This window comes from Paramormyrops kingsleyae, chromosome 18 (assembly GCF_048594095.1).
Source record: "Paramormyrops kingsleyae isolate MSU_618 chromosome 18, PKINGS_0.4, whole genome shotgun sequence".
Taxonomy (NCBI): domain Eukaryota; kingdom Metazoa; phylum Chordata; class Actinopteri; order Osteoglossiformes; family Mormyridae; genus Paramormyrops; species Paramormyrops kingsleyae.
In genome coordinates, this window is record NC_132814.1 from 9,600,098 (window position 1) to 9,622,152 (window position 22,055).

Consider the following 22,055-nt stretch of genomic DNA (forward strand, 5'->3'; position numbering starts at 1 on the left):
GTAGTTCATACTGTCTGTGTCCAGTCTCTGAGTCCTTTAGAGAACGCTTTGGTTGTCGACAACATGGGCGCAGGGAAACTTGATGTGGTGAGTACGGTGTCACTGATATGAAGATAAGGCACTGGAAAAGAGAGTAAAACCAGAAAGCTGCATGTCAGCCAATCAGACACTTGCAGTTGTAAAGTGAAACTACTTCACAGACAAAATAATCCATCAAAGAGGCAAACTCACCAGGCCAGCCCATCTCATTGTTCCAACGTACCAGGCAGTGTGATGTGTTAACGAAAGTTGATGTGGTGGGCATGGGGTCAGTGTCATCAACAGCAGGCGCTGGAAAAGATTAAAAGATTAAAAGCATGAACTGGCATGTAAGTTAGACAAACACTGACAGAGTAAAACTAGAACTACACCAAAGAGGAAGAAATGTCTGAAAAAGGCAAACTCACAAGGTCAGCGCCTGCTCCTCTGGCTATGCAGCATTCAGTGTGATGTGTCACACTCCCAATGTACAGCTGTATGACGGAGGATGCAGTATAGCAGAGCTTCAACAGACAGATGTGTGTTGGCTTGATCATCAGGGAAGCACATGACAGTTGTGCCTTAGTAACCTGAGGTTATACATAGGAGAAGGCAGGTTAAAACATGGAATATAACAATGTAGTAGGGATTTCTGACAATACTTAGTTACCCAATTTATAAGCTCATACACTGCAAACTGGTATGTCTTAACTAGCATGCTCATGTTAAGTGAGAAACTGTCACTCACGTACCTTTGCTTTGCCCACCCAGTCATGGCACATCCACTGTGTCTAGATGAATGTCTCACACACACTGCCCAGCTTTCCCACTTAGATTTTAGGTCATCCACATGTATGACTGTTTAGTGTTACTTCATTTTAGCTGTTTCAAGAAACACACAAAACATACACATTACTCCAAAAATTACATCATATACATAATGCCATAATACAGTCAGTGTACATATGTCCATTTCCTTTTACAGTGTGAAAGTACACTCTACGACACTATACAGAGACATGTCAGTATATGGTCTTACCTTTGCCCATAGATGTCTGTGCCTCTTCACCCTCTCACCATTCTTTTCAATCAAAGCCTTGCTTTGTGAAATTCTGTGTCTTTTCAGCACGTTTTGTGGTACAAGACATTAGTTTGGTAGTGTCTACATCTGATGGTACTTCTTCATCTCCTTACATTTAATTCATTGTAATTATATATTCTACGTTACATAAGCAACTATACATTTACATTTTCCAAGTGTGTGGTGCTTTGTAAAGAGGTTCAGTGCACTGTACTGGCCCACAACACAAAATTTCTATATAGGCAACAATGCATTTAATAAATACTGAATTATATCACAGGACATCTAAAATTGTTTATTTTTTTGTGGAAAATTCATGACATTAACAAGTTTGGCATACTGCTGTTGTGAGGTACTTGACAGAGCACATTACCTCCCTTTTCAAAGACCACATTGCTTGCTCTGTCCTAAACTTCCCCTAGCCCCCACACCAACCCCCAGTGCCATGTGCCCCATCCTAGCCCCCTTATGCCTAGCCCTAGTGACCCTCCCGTAACCTTAGTCCTATGCCTAGTGGTAACCCAAGCAGCCCACCTCAGACTTATCCCCAGCAACAGGCCGCCATGTCCAGCTTTAGTACCCCCTGCCTCAGCCCCAGTGCCAGCTTCCTGAAGCCCAGCCGCAGCCCCCAAAAGCATGGTGCCAGCCCCAGGCCCAGCAGCAGCCCCCTCAAGGTCGACCCCAACCCCCAAAGCCCAACATCAGCCTCAGGCTAAATGCCAAGCCCTGGAACACCAGCTCCACTGCCAACCTCTGAGGCCTAGTTGCAGCCTTCTGAAGGCCAGCCCTAGTCCTAGCCCCCCACAGCCTACCGGCAACCCCAGTGGTAGCAGCTGACGGCCAGCCCCAGGCCTAACCCCCAAAGCTTGGCACCAGGCCAAGCCTCCCTGCCAATCCCCCCTAGTACAGCCATAGCCCCAGTCGCAGTGCCAGCCTCCCGAGGCTGACGCACCCCAGAAAACTATCACTGCAGCAAAAAATTTATGTTTCTTACTCATAATGTCTTTTATACAGTTTCTTACAGATAATGTGGCACTACACATTCATGATGGCTGAAATACATCTACATTGCTGAAATAAAAATTCTATTAGTCAAAATATTTTTCGCATACACATGATCAATCAAAGTGCCTTTCCCAGTGGTTGCTTCTTTGACAAGTTGAGCATACCCATGTTCTTCCATAAAATTAGCAATTGTACTTACTGTCAAATGATTTACTGCATGACAAATTTTTTCATATTTTTTTATACAGTTTCTTATACATGATGTAGCACTATACATTCATGATGGCTGAAATACGTCGGCATTACTGAAACAGAGATGCTGTTAGTCACAATGTCTTTCACATACACATGATCAATCAAAGTGCCTTTCCCAGTGGTTGCTTCTTTCACAAGTTGAGCATACCCATGTTCTTCCATAAAATTAGCAATTGTACTTACTGCCAAATGATTTACTGCATGACAAATTTTTTTTTTGTTTTTTTATACAGTTTCTTACAGATAATGTAGCACTACACATTCATGATGGCTGAAATACGTCGGCATTACTGAAACAGAGATGCTGTTAGTCACAATGTCTTTCACATACACATGATCAATCAAAGTGCCTTTCCCAGTGGTTGCTTCTTTCACAAGTTGAGCATACCCATGTTCTTCCATGAAATTAGCAATTGTACTTACTGCCAGAAGATTTTCATTGAAGTCGCCCATGATGATTTTCCCACCTTCCACACTGTCCAACTGAGTGATCAACTGCATCAGGTTCTTCTGAAAGATTGTTAGATTATACAAGGGTGGTCTGTATAGTACCAAGACTGTTGTTCTTAGTAGGCCCACACTGAACTGCACACACTCAATGTTGACACACTGCACATCAGTCACAGTACAGTTGGTATGTTCTTTATAATACAAACCCACACCACCATGTTGTTGCTTCTTCAGTTCAGCAGAGATAGCATCACTACCATCATATGCCTGATGTCTGGGCTTCCCATGGTATGAAAATCCAGGCAGCTGTACACCTTCTGTGTCTTCCTTTGAATTTAACCATGTCTCTGTCAAGCAGATGATATCAGCTTCCATATACCTTCTGTCTTGCTTTAGGTCATCCAGGTGACATGTAAGTCCTTCAACATTGTGCAGTAAAATCTTACATAATGATGGCACTTCCATGACGGGCTCAATAAATGCAGGCATGCTTTGCATTGCAGTCTCAATGTCTTGTTTTGCATATATAGCAGTCTCCTTAAAGTCTTCTATTATAAGGCCTTCCAGAGAAGTGACACGGCTTAATGCTACATATGCCTGTCCAGCTGCAAATATCTTCTTTAGTGATACAACAGCCTTATCTACTGTCAGACCTTGTACCTTGTGTACTGTACAAGCCCAAGCCAATTTCAATGGAAACTGCCGTCGTGTTCCACCACTGTTTGTCACTCTCTCCTCCTCTGCTTTGATTTGTGTAGCTTTGTCCAACCCTGCTTTTAGGCATGGCTTCTTTCCCCTGAGTGACTTTCCAGCTGCTTCGTTGTCAAATGTGATGTATATCTCTGATGGAAAATCCTCATCAGTATCAAAGCAGATGTCACTAACTGTACCAAATGCACCATTTACCAAGCCGTCTGAAACGTCAATATTTTTCAGAAGTATTACTCGTGCATTGACACCTACATGTAGTGATTCGGGGAGACATGTCTTCTGAACATTAGCATGATGTCCATGTTTCTTTTCCAGTCTGCCAGTTGCAGCAACCCTTTGAAAATCCTGAGCATGAATGATGACATGGTCTGAGCAGATCTTCCGCAGCATATGGTAGTTATGTTGATCAACTTCATCATTGGTTGCATAAATATGAAGACCAGTACTGTCTTGTCCTTCACCTGTCACACGTAGTTTCAGCATAGCAATGTCTTCCTCCAGCATTGCATCACCCCTTTTGCGTTTCCTTAGCCGATTCAGCAACTGTGCAAACTGCATGTCTTTCTGTCTCATAATTTCAGTCAGCTCCACCATAGCGAAATGATTCTGCCATAGATCAACAGCTTTACCCTCAGTATACAAAGCTTTCCCTTTCACAGGACAAAGCTGGTAGAAATCTCCAACAGCAATGATTGAGACATTTCCAAAAGCAGAATAATCTCCAATTTGTTTGATTTGTCTTAATCTGCCATGAATACATGCAAGCAGCTTGTGATCAACCATTGAAATTTCATCTATGATCAATATTTGCAGGTTTCCCAGTTCAGCTCTCAATGAATTTATTTTTTCATCTCCAAGTGGTTCATATGGCAGCTTTGCGTCCGTTGCAATATGGAAACAGGCGTGTATTGTTGCAGCTTTGATGTTGTAAGCACTAACCCCAGTTGGAGCAGTCAGTAACACGTGTGTCTCATCTGGATTTTGTGACAACTGACGCAAGATACGAGCTGCCTCATAATGTATTGCTTTGATCAAGACTGACTTGCCCACACCTCCAGGTCCAGATATGAATACATGAAATGGTTCTGGGTTTTCACCACGTGCCTTCTGTAAACACCAGTTTCGTATTTTGTAAAAAGTCTCAGACTGCTTGTTATTCAGTGAGCGAAGCAAAGCCAGTGCTTCCTGCCTGGACATACCACAAGGATTGTCATGCAACATATAGCGCCTCGGCCTTGGTAACAAATCTGGTATCTCATCACGTTGTTCTCTCATTTCTGGTGTAGTGTTGGATTTGCTAGCAAGACACTCTAGCCGTTCATGTTCAGTTTCCGGACAAATCTCTGCCCAGGCATCTTCCATTACACCATGCTGCTGTAAGTCTTCTTCAGCTTTGTCAATTGCATGTGATTCCTTTTCAAAACTTGACATGTTTGACTGCACAACCAGTTTTACTGAATGCAATTCATCATCAAAGAACTTGACACAACCAGTCTCATAGAATTCCTGGTAACTGCCAAAAGTAGAAGGTTTTAATTGTGCATCGAAATAATGTGGCAGAAAAAGTTGCAAAATGCTGTGGTAATATTTTTCTGGGTCCTTTGTGGGTGAAAAGCGAGCATACCGAACAACGGCTGCCTCTGTGCGTGTCCTTTTCTTCACAAATCCTAATTTTCTGTCCAACTGCACACTTCCAGGGCATGAGCTCTGAGACTTACATAGTATTCTGTACTCAGATGCAAATCTCGCCAGGCACATTACTGCAAACTCTTTTGTTTCTGGTCTGGCTTTATATCTATCAGTGATACTGTTCATCCAAATACCTTGTTCATCCTCATTCTCACACTCAGCTTTCTTCCGTATGATGTTCAATGGAAGGCTCATTTTTACCACATTTTCTCCGGTTGGGATAAACTGCACCTTTCGTGATCCCTCTTTCAACCTCATGTTAGTCAGACGATAAACACTTTCCTGGGCCGAAACTTCACGATTGTGCAGGAAAACACTGCCAAGTTGGCGAAGAGCTTCTTTTGCATCAAGGTTACCTTGCTGGGAGGCCTCTTTCTGAGCATTTGCCAGTAGCAGTCCCATCTCTCTCTCAGCTTTGGAAATGTAGGAAATGATGTACACAATACATGAATATGCATCAACCACAAACTGAATGTCCATGTTTGCATTCCAACAGCGTAAAAGGTCTCTGTTATATTGGTTGACCCACACTTCACATGGTCTCCTCTTAAGAACAATGGTAGTTTTCTTTGTGATTCTTGAGTACGCAGCCTGAAATATGTCCTGACTGATACCAATTGTACTAAATAAGGAATCAACAGAGTCATAGTTGGCCTCAGGGTTTAGTACAGCATCCTTCACTTTTTTCATGATAGCGTCTGCTACTTCTTTTTTCAGGGGCTGTCCGTCTGTCTCACCATCTCCAACTTTGCATGATGACACAAATGTTCTGTTGCTTGGAGGACGTGGGAAATTGAATCTACAAGTTTTCCCTTTTTTCTTGCATGTTTTTGAGTGCCTCTTACTATGTTGCTGTACACTACATACAATTTCATGCATTTCATCGTCACCCTCTGGCATTTCACATGTCACATATTGATCAATGAAAGCTGATACCTCATCTTCATCATCTTTGCCAACCTTAGGCGCATCTTCCACCCAAAACAAACAGTGAGTGTGAGGTGATCCTCGTTGCTGAAATTCTACTCTGTAGAAATAATCAACTATTTTGCCAATGGGTTGTGCTTCTGACATGATGACATCTTTTAGGAAGCAGTGGAATCGATAATCAAACATTCTGGCAGCTGTCACAGGATTGTTTTTCAACAGTGCACACCTTTCTGACCAGTCAAGCTCAGCACTTGATGCATCTATGCCATCTTGTTTGAAGATTGCTGTCATAAGTTCTCTCCAGCGTAAATCAGCAGAAGAAAATGAGCAAAACCATGTGGGAATACCAAGCTGTCTTACCATTGCAAACAGATCTTTCTGAACACTTTGCCAAAAAACAGGGGTGCCTCTGATTGGTCTTAGAAATTTATAACCTTCATCAAAATTGAACATCTTTTGTAGAGACTCCTTATTTGTCAAAGTTTCTGATGTGACAGGACACTTATCCCGTGCATCATAGCCCTTTCTCACAGCAATTGACACATTTGACACAACCTGCTGAAGCTCAGACAAATACTGCCCATAAAATATATAGTCCAAGTTTTTCCCAAAACGTCCATCTGCATTAAGAATTCTTGTATTTAAATACCTACACAGTGTCAGTTTTCCCTTCCTTCTGTCATGAAAAGTGCCTGTTCCTTTTGGGAAAAGGACTGGAAAACATTTAGCTTCATTTGACTCATCAGTTAGAAGCCTCACTGGGTTGTTTCCTTCTGCAGGTGCCATAGACATGATTCCATCAAAGTGTTGATCCAACACCTCTTGTGCTATGTCGACAGGTTGAAGACACGTATCCATGTGCATGCCATGTTGTTGTCTATCATGCAGAGTTTCATCCATCTCCTCATCCTCCATGTTATTTTCATTACGCTCTTCATCTGCATGTATGTCACTTACATCACCAGGCACTTCAGTTTTCTGCAGGGGATTAATCCAGTCATCATTGAACTGCACATTGCTATAAAATTTGTTATTCTCTGTAAGATACACCAAAGCCTTCTTTATTTTTTCTGGATGCACAAATTCATATTTGTAATGCCCTTTGTAAGTTAACTTCCGCTTCAACTTCACACGGATCATAAGGTCATCATTATTCACTCTTGGTAAAGATTCAGCTACATTCGAAATGCTTGACGGGACACAAGTCACAGGACCATGAACACCATTTTGTCCACCTTTTGGCAAAGACACAATTCTCATAAAAGGAATATGAATACCAATCAGATGTTGTTCCAGAGTATTTAGACACTGCAACTCAGGAGGAACTGGGTCTAGAGCTAGACAGTTTCCAACGCTCTCTGCTGGCATTTTCCCATCAAGAATCTTTCTATGACATGTGTGACAAATCCATAATGAACCTGTAGGGCCCAACAGACTGCTACAATCATCAGAACAAGTATCTATACATTTGTGTAAGTATGTGTCAGTTATGCACTGCATTGCCAGTAATGCAACTCCTTGTGATTTTTTTAGGTATTCATCTTTTCTGCATATCACAACTTGGTATTTAAACAACATTCGATGACAAACTGAGCAAATGTATACAGGGCCTGTATTTATTTTCTCTCCAAATTGTTCGATCACATACGCAATATCTGTTCTTTTATCCTTCTGCTTAGTTCGTTTCTCAACATTTCTCTTTTTTACTGCAGTAGCAAAATCGCTGTTTGTTTTGTATTTATCAACACTTAACTGCTTCGCACGTTGCTGGTGTTCAATGTCTGTGGCATATTTACTTACACTTGACTGCTTCGCACGTTGCTGGTGTTCAATGTCTGTGGCATATTTACTTACACTTGACTGCTTCGCACGTTGCTGGTGTTCAATGTCTGTGGCATATTTACTTACACTTGACTGCTTCACACGTTGCTGGTGTTCAACATTTGTGGCATATTTCCTAACACTTGACTGCTTCACACATTGCTGGTGTTCAACATTTGTGGCATATTTCCTAACACTCGACTGCTTCACACGTTGCTGGTGTTCAACGTCTGTCGCATACTTGCTCACACTCAACTGCTTTACACGTTGCTGGTGTCTATCATCTGTTGCATATTTGCTCACACTTGACTGCTGTACATATTTGCGGTGCCCCATATCTGTTGCATACTTACTTATACTTGACTGTTTAACATGTTCTCTGTACACTTCATCCTCACGGTAGCGCTTTATGCTTCTCTCAAGTTGTTCCTCCTTGTACACCATACTTACTTCATACCGTCTTTTTTCTCGTTCAAGTTTTCGTCGACTTGATGCCATTTCAGATGGTGTGTTATCGATTTCAGAGCATTGTGTTGCACAACCCTCAGTGTCATGCCCTTTCACACAAATTACAACCTCATAATGTGACTCATTACAATGTTTCAGGTATATACCTCTCTGATCAGAACCAATACATGTGGAGTACTTCAACCATTTGTTGTCAGAGTATGTGAAAATATCCACACCAAGCAGATCAGCGGCAGCTTGAATCTCTACCTCAGATGCCCAAGTACCAACATATTTCATCCGTGATGCAGTGACATACTCAGTGACAGAAGAGTGACCATCTCTAAGACAAGCAACATACCTGGATTCATTTCTTAGTATGTGAGCAACAATAGCACACCTAATTTTCCTGTGTTCTTTCTCATTTCCAGTAATAGCAAAAGCCAGAGATCTGAAAAAGCAGTTGCCATCACCAGTGATTGGCACCATTCTGCAAGGATCACCCATTGGAAACTCTGCATCCATGTTTACATGGCCATGATCAATGTACACCACACCAAGCTTACAGGAAAGCCTTCTTTGCTGCTGGATTGTCAAAGGACTGAACAGAAACTGCTCACTGCGTAGCTCACTGATAAAAACTACATCACCTTCATTGTTCACACGGACATCAACCTCAGGGTCTGTACCATGTGTCACATTTGGCCTTACCACACCATATTGGCTGTCTGACATTCTGGCAAACTGCTGGACTCTGGTCACTGAGGAGTTGTCGTCTGGATGGTCTGATATGTTGGTACGCTGGTTGACACTGGTGACTGAGGACTTACCGTCTGGATGGCCTGACATGCTGGTAAGCTGGTTGACGCTGGTGGCTGGGCAGTTGCCATCTGGATGCTGGTGCAGGATGCTTCGACTAGTCACACTCACAGCTGTAATCTCAAACTGTTCCCCTGTTGCATCTAAAGATAGTCCTAGGGTATCCACATGGTCTAGCAAAGAATCTATGGTAGAGTGGCACACCAATATACTTCTGCCTGATGCGTCGCTTGCTCCATCTCCTCGTCGGGAATGGGAGTCGATCACCACATACCATGACCCTTGCTTAATGATGGCACATGTATTTACTTTAAGAGTAAAAAGACACGCATCATACTGTGAGAATACTCTTCTTACCGCTGCATCAGCTGACATGAAAATGTCACCCATATCTCCATATTCACTGACACCAAACAAGCCAACAAACATGTCATCATGGTAGTTTATTTCATATTTATCACCATTCAATGTGTACTCTGTTGGTAGATCTCTAACTAACAGATACCCAGAAGCATCTCCAATTCTCCTAGCATCTCTGATGGTAGTGTAGAGGTCATCTCCTTTCAGCAGCACTTGATCAATGTCTGTGACTGACCAGGTTAAAACATTCTTTACCTTACACGTTACTATAGCAATCAAACTATTAGCAACACATTGCTTGTTACTGTTGACTCCAAATCGTGGGTGTCCTTGATGGAATGAGCCTCTCACTGCACGTGCCTGAGGAAAATGAGGAGATACACAGATAGTTACAGGGTTCACATGCTGTTGTTGATCCACGGTTGGGTAATAGTTTGGCACTGCCAGGGTATTTCTCAGTTCAAGTTCACTTTCAAGTTCTGTTTCAAGTTCTGTTTCAAGTTTTGTTTCAAGTTTTGTTTCAAGTTCGCATGCTGGTTCACATTCTGGTTCACTTTTGGGGTCAGTCCACTTTGCAGCCTTTCTTTTATGAGGGGGCTGCAGTACCTCGTCCGTCCTTGCCTTATCTTTATCAAGAAAAGGCATACAGAACTCGTCGACGGTCCTACAAATGGCACCCAGGGCGGGAACCTGGTGGTCATGGCTCGTCGGAAAAGTCACAGTCATCGCCGTTTTGGTATTCCGAGAGGGGGGGAACGGGTTAACCCCGTCATCAGTCATAGCCATGACGGACACAGGCCGCTGCTGTGCGGCCTGCTCAGGTTGTTGGTCGTGGCTCGTCAGGAAAGTCACAGTCATCGCCGTTTTGGTATTCCGAGAGGGGGGAAACGGGTTAACCCCGTCATCAGTCATAGCCACGACATGGACGGCAGCAGCAGCGGGGTCAGTCCGTTGGTTGTGGCTCGTCCGATTAGTCACAGTCATCGCCGTTTTGGTATTCCGAGAGGGGGGAAACGGGTTAACCCCGTCATCAGTCATAGCCACATCAAAACTATCAGGAGCTCGCTGCCGGTCCAACAGCCTCTTCTTCGCTGCTGCGGAACGCCGGGAAGCCTTTGTGCGAGGCATCTGCAGATGAACGGGGGGGGGGGGGGAGAAGCACACCTGCTTGCAACTGTACTTTGCACTGATGTTGTCACAAAGCCATCAAATGTGTATACATAGTGCACATCAATCAGGAGCAGTTCCACTAACAGCTTTCTCACCACTTACAGTAAGTCAGTGATGCAGCTGACTCAGCAACTGTCTGGAAGTTACACAACCTACAAACTGAATTTTAACCATTACACTCATTATCCTAAAATAAATATGCCTCATGACTTATGTTTTTTTTTTAATCAGACAAAACACTTACCTGTCACATCTGCATTACACACAAAAGTTTCACCTCAACACTAACTGACCCACGTTTGTGATATGTACACTGTGTGCAGAATTAGGCATGTACTTTATTTGTATCTTGTCGACCAATGTTTTCAGTCCAGATGAACCTAAAACAGAATGTTTAAAAATGGCAAAATGTTTGGTTTTTGATCTGAGTACTTTGTTTTGATAACAGGAAAACATACTTTCCTATGCAGAATGAAGCATGTTTATGATTACTGAAATGGGCCAGAAAAGCACCTTGCAGACAGAAGAAAATCAAAATATTAAAGTGCCAGTCGAAATAACCAAACCTGCTAAACATTCAAAACATAATTATTGTACAATTGATTGTTTTGTGGGCAACACACAAAGAGGATGGAAGCAGCATATAGCGAGGCAACAAAATAACTGCCAAAGTTATGTGTTCAATTAAAAAGAAGACTTTAGAATCAAATGCCACCACTTTTAACAACTGCAATCTGAACGCTCTGGAAGCACTTTGTAGTGTGTTACATGAAATCACTAGGATCAGAATTGCTGTAATATAAGCTCTACGCAATAAAGGTATGCAAGCTAAAAAGTCAAGAATGCACACAGACATGTCAAGAATGATTTTATAAAGGTTTTGTGAAAAAAATCAGATGAGGTGAGAGTGACTCTTGTAGCAGATGGATAGGTCCATGGATGGTCATCTTCTTCGAGCACCCACAGGGCAGTGGAGAAGTGATGGTGTGGGCTGCAGTTATCAGTGATGAACTTGTTGGCTCTTTCAGACTTCCAGGTGGTATAAAATTAACTACTGCCAATTTCTAGAGGAAATTTCAGCAGCTTTCAAAAATGTTATGACATGCATGCAGAACACTGCCCCTTCCTATGATATTCATGCACAACAGTGCCTGTCTCCTTGATATGCATGCAAGACAGTGCCCCTTCCCATGCATCAAAGTATTCCATAGATTAGACAAAAAAGGTCACTGACTTATGACCAGGCTGTCATCATCGCCTGACTCAACGCCCATTAAGAGCTACACAGCCCGAGTGAAGTATGAGATTTACCAAGCAAGCAGGACACTTCTCAGATCAGCATCTGGGACACGGTCCTAGCTGACGTGGCTAATATAAGACAGGATCAAAACAAAGACTTCGGTGGTTCAATGGCAAACAGGCTGATGATGGTCATTCAGAATAAAGGTGACGATACAGGACAATAAACTTGGTGACGTTCGTTGTTCCTTATATAGACTTCAGACAATTTCATTATTATTTCTGTTGATAGTTAAGTGAAAAAAATCCACTTAGTTTCTGATTGCTTGATAATTGTGCCCACAGAAGTGCTTTTCTTTTATTTTCCTTTGTGAAACTATAATGTAACATTTTCTCTAAGTACATTTACTTAGAGCAAAAGAAAAACTTCAGAATGTATAATTCTGCCCAACTGTTGGCAAGAAATATCTCCGGAAATATTACTTGCCTAATTCTGCACACAGTGTATGTCAGTGTATGTTGTCTAAGTACACAAAGCATACCGTATATCACTTTCTCCTCAAGGGTGGCAGTCCAGCACAACTCTGCAGAGAAAAGTGACACACAAGTTTCATTTCATAAACATTTGCCAACAGTCACCTTCATTGAAAACACCATGTAAAGTTGATATACCTTTCAATGTTATTCAACTTAAGAAAACCTCAAACACGATTGCTGATAGACATCACCCTAAAAATATTTACTTTTGATTCCTGTGATATCACAGCCCTTCAGTCTACAAAGACAACATGCATCAGTTAATGATTGACAGGTGCATTTGTACATACATTTCATTAGTATATGCAGCTGCATGATAAACTTCCCATAAACGTACAGACAGATTTTGCACTGTACCATTCTTAGTAGTGCAATGGCACAAAGACAATACTACATATATTCTTACCTCTTGCAACGCGAGCAGCAAAATCTAAAACACAAGCCTTGCTATAGCGGAGACCTGGAAGCGGTCACGTACGGCAGACAATCAGAACCGTAAAAACAAGTCCCCCTTTCGGCGAATGTCTACTGAGCGTAAAGAAAATGTCTGCCGCGAAAACAAAATGTCCGCCACAGAAAGGCGTCTTCGCCGCTATGCCGAATTAATGCTTTACCAGCTTATCCTTTTATAAAGTTAGTTGTTTAATCTAAATTAATATTCCACAGACTTAACTCTTAAAGCATATAGCAGCAAACCTTTAACATACAACTAAAAACACCTTCGGCTGACAATCACTTGTTGTAAACAATAACTACTAATCGAATTTTAATAACACAGAAGGATTTCAAACATCGCCAGGCTGTTTCAGAATACTTCGTTTTTGCTTAACTCGATAACATGTGTTATTGTAGGGAGTCCGGGCTAAATGTTAGTAGTTTCGGTTGCAAACCTACAATCGATTTGTACGACAGACACGCGTATTTAATAAATGCTTCCCAGCGATTATTAATTGCTTTTATAAAACCAAGACCGAACTGAGAATACTAAAAAAAAACCTTAGCACATCTTAAACCATCTAAAAACAGAAAACAGCAAATCGTCAACAAACAACAATTTAAACAACAATTAAAAAGATGTGTCGTCAGACAATATTACATATATTCTTACCTCTTGCAACGCTAGCAGCAAAATCAAAAAGACAAGCCTTGCTATGGCGGGGGGAAGCGGTCACGTACGGCAGCCAATCAGAACCCTAAAAACACATCCCCCTGTCGGCGAATGTCTATACTGAGCTTAAACAAAATGTCCGCCTCAGAAAGGCGTCTTCGCCGCTATGCCGAATTAATGCTTAACCAGCTTATCCCTTTATGAAGTTAGTTTAGTCTAAATTAATAAATTCCACAGACTTAGCTCTTAAAGCATATAGCAGCAAACCTTTAACATACAACTAAAAACACCTTCGGCTGACAAAGAGCATATGATAACCCAATTAAAAAAGTAATAAAGTACAAATCCGACACTGACCAAAAAGCAATCATTTGCGTGCCGTTTGCGGTAAATTCCTTGTTGTAAACAATAACTACTAATCGAATTTTAATAACACAGAAGGATTTCAAACATCGCCTGGCTGTTTCAGAATGCTTCGTTTTTGCTTAACCCGATAACATGTCTTATTGTAGGCAGTCCGGGCTAAATGTTAGTAAACGAAAATAAAGTTTATTTATTTAAAACTGAGGTACGCCTATCTAAAATCCAACAACAAGCAATCCAGCGAAAGAGGAAATGCTGCTTTCTGAAACTGACCGCAGCCGTTCGTAAAACTATTTATATTCATGGCTATATTTCACTGTTTGCCCGCTTTTTAGTCTTCACCGAGTAGGCCTATAGTCAATTAAACCGCAGATAATACCTAAGTAATAACAGGCGCTCTAAAACTACTAAAACGTTAAAACTGGACTGCATTATGCGTCTAGTTTCGGTCGCAAACCTACAATCGATTTGTACGACAGACACGCGTATTTAATAAATGCTTCCCAGCGATTATTAATTGCTTTTATAAAACAAAGACCGAACTGAGAATGATACTAAAAAAAACCTTAGCACAACTTAAACCATCTAAAAACAGAAAACAGCAAGTCGTCAACAAACTACAATTAAAAAGATGTGTCGTCAGACAATATTACATAGCCTATATTCTTACCTCTTGCAACGCGACCAGCAAAATCAAAAAGACAAGCCTTGCTATGGCGGGGGAATGTGGTCACGTACGGCAGCCAATCAGAACCGTAAAAACACGTCCCCCTGTCGGCGAATGTCTACTGAGCTTAAACAAGAGAAAGGCGTCTTCGCCTATGCCCAATTAATGCTTAACCAGTTTATCCCTTTATGAAGTTAGTTTAGTCTAAATTAATAAATTCCACAGACTTAGCTCTTAAAGCATATAGCAGCAAACCTTTAACATACAACTAAAAACACCTTCGGCTGACAAAGAGCATATGATAACCCAATTAAAAAAGTAATAAAGTACAACTCCGACACTGACCAAAAAGCAATCATTTGCGTGCCGTTTGCGGTAAATCCCTTGTTGTAAACAATAACTACTAATCGAATTTTAATAACACAGAAGGATTCAAAACATCAAGATTTCAAACATCGCCTGGCTGTTTCAGAATGCTTCGTTTTTGCTTAACCCGATAACATGTCTTATTGTAGGCAGTCCGGGCTAAATGTTAGTAAACGAAAATAAAGTTTATTTATTTAAAACTGAGGTACGCCTATCTAAAACATTAAAACTGGACTGCATTATGCGTTTAGTTTCGGTCGCAAACCTACAATCGATTTGTACGACAGACACGCGTATTTAATAAACGCTTCCCAGCGATTATTAATTGCTTTTGTAAAACCAAGACTGAACTGAGAATGATACTAAAGAAACCTTAGCACAACTTAAACCATCTAAAAACAGAAAACACCAAATCGTAAACAAACTACAGTTAAAAAGATCTGCCGTCAGACAATATTACAAATACACTTACCTCTTGCAACGCCAGCAGCAAAATCTAAAATACAAGCCTTGTATAGCGGACACCTGGAAGCGGTCACGTACAGTACGGCAGCCAATTAGAACCGTAAAAACACGTCCCCCTGTCGGCGAATGTGTGTCAATATGTTGTAATTACATATTCTAAACTACAAACATTTTCTGATATATTAGACTGTGAAACTAACATATTTGGCAAGCTTGTAATAAGTGTAGTCTAACAAAATACAATTAAGCAAATCGCCTGCACTGTTCATTAGCTCAGAAAATGCGGGCTTTGACACAATTTAATGTTATGAAAATGAGCTATACAAATGAACAGTATATTTTCATGAGAGGTCGATTTGGCTACATACAGTATGTATATGCTCTCCTCTCAATAAATAGAACATTTTAAATCATAATGAAGTTCACAAACAAACATTCCCATAGTACGATTTGCCTTTAAACCCAAACAACTTCAAAAACATGAAACATTCACAGTCAATTTGACGTGGTTTTACTTTATAACACATAAAACACAAACCAAAATACAACCGAATTCGCCCTTCTCATGTAATACAAACTGTCATGTCACAAACAAATAGGTCAAACAAGAAGTAATGTACAGTACAATTAGTAGTCCCATACTACTGCCATTTACACAAACTTTATACAAAAAACTTCAAAACTTCACGCTCACAGCAACAGTAATGTACAGTACAAGTAGCCCTATACACCTGCTATTTACACAAACTTTATACAAAAAACTTCAAAACGTCACGCTCACAGCAACAGTAATGTACAGTACAAGTAGTCATATACTACTGCTATTTACACAAACTTTATACAAAAAACATCAAAACTTCACGCTCAGACTGTCAGAGCAACACAACAAACATATTAAACTAAAAACAGATCACGCTAATACAAAACAAACTACTCCGGCGAGTCATCACATCTCTAGCTAGACGAAGGGACTGCGCTATCTGCAATGTCTACAATAGAAGAAACGTTGCATTCGTCGTCAAAAGAGAACTGAAGGCATTCCTCAAAAAGAAGATGCTCTTCAATAGCTTCCTCTTTGTCCATTAATGATGTTATATTCCGTCGTTTTAAATAGTCCACCAGAGTACAGTGTCCGACAGTCAATGTATAATCTGCGCCGTCATCATTTTTCACTTTTAAAGTTCCGCGTAATACTTTTGAAAATGCCCCCGATTTCTGCAGCATCCTGCAGCTCTGGCATCGTGCAAACCTGCTCTGGCTGTCCCAAGTATCCTGCCGGCTTCCACACAGGGCACACTTCAGGCTTGCCTTAATCTCAGCTCCACATATGGAAGCCTTCACCGTCACAACCGATTCCTCTTCTTGTACAGCGTCCGCGTCTCCCACATCCAAATCGCAGATCTTCTCAATCATGCTCTCTACGGTTGTTGTTAGTTCCACTTTCCCTTCAAAAACTCTAGTCGAAAGCTCCGTAAAGACGTAAGATGAGTCAACCTCCACGTCATGGATCAGTCTCTCCCAAACGCAAAGACTCATCTGGGCAGTTCCATCAAAGACTGTGAATCTCTTCACCTCTTTGTCGCTGCCTCTAATGCTTACAGTTTTCTGCAATGACGCTGCCACGACCTTGGCTTTCACCAAAGGCACCTATAGGAATGAACACCAGTCATTACTTTTCTAAACTTCTCATCCAGAAATAGCGAAATTTTACAAAAGGTGTACATTGTCATTGCAAACTTATTCTTAAACGCACCTTCTTGCCTGCCGGCAGAGCTGTGACATCAACCAGTGTCTGCCTAACGGGTGCTGCAGGTTTCCGAAAAGGAAACGTCACCTTCGTTACAGACAGCTCGGTCAACTGGTTCCCCATCACGTCGAAGTCAGACGTGCCTTTAAAACCTACCAAAAAAAAAAAACCCAACAGACATTAATACATACTCAGTAACAACCATGTCCTGGAAAACTGTGCTCTGTAAAGCAATACTTACTCAAAGCCTTTCTGACATGTGTCAGGCGTATTGCCGTGCCATTATCTGAAGCTTGGCTGAACAGCGCACGCTTTCTCGGACTGAAGATGGTCACATCGTGAAATTCTTCACGTCCAGTCTGTAGTACAGCATTAAAAAAACCTCTGTTTTTAGTGGTGAATTTTAATGCTGAGATAGAGTGGATATAGCCACTGACTACGTCTGTGTCCATCCTCATTTTCTTCGCTGGAGTCTCCATGTCGAAAAAGCAATTAGAAAAACATGCAAAACACCCCAATATATATACTGCTGGGACATGCCATTAACCTCCCCTTATTACACGACTCTCTGGAATGCTTGATTCTGATTGGTCAGGTGAGACATTTGCAGGTTTGTTCTTTTCAAATAATAACCGCTCTTTTCAAATAATAACCGCTCCAAAGTAATAACGCATAGCCGCTACTACTTGTATGTTTAAAATGTTAGTCACATCGTACTATATCGTTTCGCCGAAAGATAAAAATGTTAATTTAAAACAAATATGCCAAGAAAATGTTTCAAATTCATATTCATATATTGTCTCGTGTAGAGTTAATGTTGTCTACACTGACTATAATTTATGTTTTTGTATTTGGGTACATATGTTTGTTCCTTATTTTATTTTTCCTTATTTATATAATTCTCTATGTCCGACATGGGGACTGCACCTAATTTAGTTGTACTTGTTACAATGACAATAAAGTTATTCTGATATTCATGTCCAGTTTTTTTCCTTATGTGGCAAGTAGCCGTGTAATAAACTGGATAATGTACAGGCAGCCGGTAATTATCGCGAAATAAGCCCCGACAGTGTGATACAAGAAGCGGAGAGTCTTGTATCATACTGAAGGGGCTTATTTCGCGATAACTACCGGCTGCCTGTACATTATCCCGCTTATTACACGACTCTCTGGAATGCTTGATTCTGATTGGTCAGTTGAGACATTTGCAGGTTCGTTCTTTTCAAATAATAACCGCTCTTTTCAAATAATAACCGCTCCAAAGTAATAATGCATAGCCGCTACTACTTGTATGTTTAAAATGTTAGTCACGTCGTACTATATCGTTTCGCGGAAAGATAAAAATGTTAATTTAAAACAAATATGCCAAGAAAATGTTTCAAATTCATATTCATATATTGTCTCGTGTAGAGTTAATGTTGTCTACACTGACTATAATTTATGTTTTTGTATTTGGGTACATATGTTTGTTCCTTATTTTATTTTTCCTTATTTATATAATTTTCTATGTCCGACATGGGGACTGCACCTAATTTCATTGTACTTGTCACAATGACAATAAAGTTATTCTGATATTCATGTCCAGTTTTTTTCCTTATGTGGCAAGTAGCCGTGTAATAAACTGGATAATGTACAGGCAGCCGGTAGTTATCGCGAAATAAGCCCCGACAGTGTGATCAGGACCCGACGCCAATGTTTCAAATTCATATTCATGTCCAGTTTTTTTCCTTATGTGGCAAGTAGCCGTGTAAGTAAGGGATAATGTACAGGCAGCCGGTAGTTATCGCGAAATAAGCCCCTTCAGTGTGATACAAGACCCTCCGCTTCTTGTATCACACTGAAGGGGCTTATTTCGCGATAATTAGTACAACGTGACTAACATTTTAAACATACAAGTAGTAGCGGCTAGGGGTTATTACTTTGGAGCGGTTATTATTTGAAAAGAGCGGTTATTATTTGAAAAGAACGAACCTGCAAATGTCTCAACTGACCAATCAGAATCAAGCATTCCAGAGAGTCGTGTAATAAGCGGGATAATGTACAGGCAGCCGGTAGTTATCGCGAAATAAGCCCCGACCGTGTGATCAGGACCCGACGCCAATGTTTCAAATTCATATTCATGTCCAGTTTTTTTCCTTATGTGGCAAGTAGCCGTGTAAGTAAGGGATAATGTACAGGCAGCCAGTAATTATCGCGAAATAAGCCCCTTCAGTGTGATACAAGACTCTCCGCTTCTTGTATCACACTGTCGGGGCTTATTTCGCGATAATTACCGGCTGCCTGTACATTATCCAGTTTATTACATGGCTACTTGCCACATAAGGAAAAAAACTGGACATGAATATCAGAATAACTTTATTGTCATTGTAACAAGTACAACTAAATTAGGTGCAGTCCCCATGTCGGACATAGAGAATTATATAAATAAGGAAAAATAAAATAAGGAACAAACATATGTACCCAAATACAAAAACATAAATTATAGTCAGTGTAGACAACATTAACTCTACACGAGACAATATATGAATATGAATTTGAAACATTTTCTTGGCATATTTGTTTTAAATTAACATTTTTATCTTTCGGCGAAACGATATAGTACGACGTGACTAACATTTTAAACATACAAGTAGTAGCGGCTATGCGTTATTACTTTGGAGCGGTTATTATTTGAAAAGAGCGGTTATTATTTGAAAAGAACAAACCTGCAAATGTCTCACCTGACCAATCAGAATCAAGCATTCCAGAGAGTCGTGTAATAAGGGGAGGTTAATGGCATGTCCCAGCAGTATATATATTGGGGTGTTTTGCATGTTTTTCTAATTGCTTTTTCGACATGGAGACTCCAGCGAAGAAAATGAGGATGGACACAGACGTAGTCAGTGGCTATATCCACTCTATCTCAGCATTAAAATTCACCACTAAAAACAGAGGTTTTTTTAATGCTGTACTACAGACTGGACGTGAAGAATTTCACGATGTGACCATCTTCAGTCCGAGAAAGCGTGCGCTGTTCAGCCAAGCTTCAGATAATGGCACGGCAATACGCCTGACACATGTCAGAAAGGCTTTGAGTAAGTATTGCTTTACAGAGCACAGTTTTCCAGGACATGGTTGTTACTGAGTATGTATTAATGTCTGTTGGTTTTTTTTTTTTTTTGGTAGGTTTTAAAGGCACGTCTGACTTCGACGTGATGGGGAACCAGTTGACCGAGCTGTCTGTAACGAAGGTGACGTTTCCTTTTCGGAAACCTGCAGCACCCGTTAGGCAGACACTGGTTGATGTCACAGCTCTGCCGGCAGGCAAGAAGGTGCGTTTAAGAATAAGTTTGCAATGACAATGTACACCTTTTGTAAAATTTCGCTATTTCTGGATGAGAAGTTTAGAAAAGTAATGACTGGTGTTCATTCCTATAGGTGCCTTTGGTGAAAGCCAAGGTCGTGGCAGCGTCATTGCAGAAAACTGTAAGCATTAGAGGCAGCGACAAAGAGGTGAAGAGATTCACAGTCTTTGATGGAACTGCCCAGATGAGTCTTTGCGTTTGGGAGAGACTGATCCATGACGTGGAGGTTGACTCATCTTACGTCTTTACGGAGCTTTCGACTAGAGTTTTTGAAGGGAAAGTGGAACTAACAACAACCGTAGAGAGCATGATTGAGAAGATCTGCGATTTGGATGTGGGAGACGCGGACGCTGTACAAGAAGAGGAATCGGTTGTGACGGTGAAGGCTTCCATATGTGGAGCTGAGATTAAGGCAAGCCTGAAGTGTGCCCTGTGTGGAAGCCGGCAGGATACTTGGGACAGCCAGAGCAGGTTTGCACGATGCCAGAGCTGCAGGATGCTGCAGAAATCGGGGGCATTTTCAAAAGTATTACGCGGAACTTTAAAAGTGAAAAATGATGACGGCGCAGATTATACATTGACTGTCGGACACTGTACTCTGGTGGACTATTTAAAACGACGGAATATAACATCATTAATGGACAAAGAGGAAGCTATTGAAGAGCATCTTCTTTTTGAGGAATGCCTTCAGTTCTCTTTTGACGACGAATGCAACGTTTCTTCTATTGTAGACATTGCAGATAGCGCAGTCCCTTCGTCTAGCTAGAGATGTGATGACTCGCCGGAGTAGTTTGTTTTGTATTAGCGTGTTCTGTTTTTAGTTTAATATGTTTGTTGTGTTGCTCTGACAGTCTGAGCGTGAAGTTTTGAGGTTTTTTGTATAAAGTTTGTGTAAATAGCAGTAGTATATGACTACTTGTACTGTACATTACTGTTGCTGTGAGCGTGACGTTTTGAAGTTTTTTGTATAAAGTTTGTGTAAATAGCAGGTGTATAGGGCTACTTGTACTGTACATTACTGTTGCTGTGAGCGTGAAGTTTTGAAGTTTTTTGTATAAAGTTTGTGTAAATGGCAGTAGTATGGGACTACTAATTGTACTGTACATTACTTCTTGTTTGACCTATTTATTTGTGACATGACAGTTTGTATTACATGAGAAGGGCGAATTCGGTTGTATTTTGGTTTGTGTTTTATGTGTTATAAAGTAAAACCACGTCAAATTGACTGTGAATGTTTCATGTTTTTGAAGTTGTTTGGGTTTAAAGGCAAATCGTACTATGGGAATGTTTGTTTGTGAACTTCATTATGATTTAAAATGTTCTATTTATTGAGAGGAGAGCATATACATACTGTATGTAGCCAAATCGACCTCTCATGAAAATATACTGTTCATTTGTATAGCGCATTTTCATAACATTAAATTGTGTCAAAGCCCGCATTTTCTGAGCTAATGAACAGTGCA

At 40.8% G+C, this 22,055-nt stretch overlaps 3 protein-coding genes and 1 long non-coding RNA gene across 4 annotated transcripts; 1 reads left to right on the plus strand and 3 right to left on the minus strand.

Moving 5' to 3' along the window:
• Positions 1-260: 260 nt before the first annotated feature.
• On the minus strand, positions 261-1,559 carry LOC140579525 (uncharacterized). Its single transcript, XR_011983511.1, has 4 exons — positions 1,058-1,559; positions 771-900; positions 447-608; positions 261-330 (listed from the first exon to the last, which is right to left on the minus strand). It is a non-coding gene; the product is annotated as an uncharacterized lncRNA (long non-coding RNA).
• Positions 1,560-7,344: 5,785 nt separating this feature from the next.
• LOC140579712 (uncharacterized) lies at positions 7,345-12,727 on the minus strand. The gene is made up of 3 exons (XM_072702385.1): positions 12,538-12,727; positions 8,048-10,714; positions 7,345-7,374 (listed from the first exon to the last, which is right to left on the minus strand). Exons 2-3 carry the CDS (start codon positions 10,712-10,714, stop codon positions 7,345-7,347), a joined length of 2,697 nt encoding a protein of 898 aa, XP_072558486.1. The 5' UTR covers positions 12,538-12,727.
• Positions 12,728-15,996: 3,269 nt separating this feature from the next.
• On the minus strand, positions 15,997-18,308 carry LOC140579653 (uncharacterized). The gene is made up of 3 exons (XM_072702322.1): positions 17,490-18,308; positions 17,255-17,400; positions 15,997-17,148 (listed from the first exon to the last, which is right to left on the minus strand). The coding sequence occupies exons 1-3, from the start codon at positions 17,725-17,727 to the stop codon at positions 16,456-16,458; spliced, it is 1,077 nt and encodes a 358-aa protein (XP_072558423.1). The 5' UTR covers positions 17,728-18,308; the 3' UTR covers positions 15,997-16,455.
• A 1,232-nt stretch (positions 18,309-19,540) lies between these two features.
• On the plus strand, positions 19,541-21,824 carry LOC140579736 (uncharacterized). Its single transcript, XM_072702412.1, has 3 exons — positions 19,541-20,322; positions 20,414-20,559; positions 20,666-21,824. The coding sequence occupies exons 1-3, from the start codon at positions 20,085-20,087 to the stop codon at positions 21,356-21,358; spliced, it is 1,077 nt and encodes a 358-aa protein (XP_072558513.1). The 5' UTR covers positions 19,541-20,084; the 3' UTR covers positions 21,359-21,824.
• Positions 21,825-22,055: the final 231 nt, after the last annotated feature.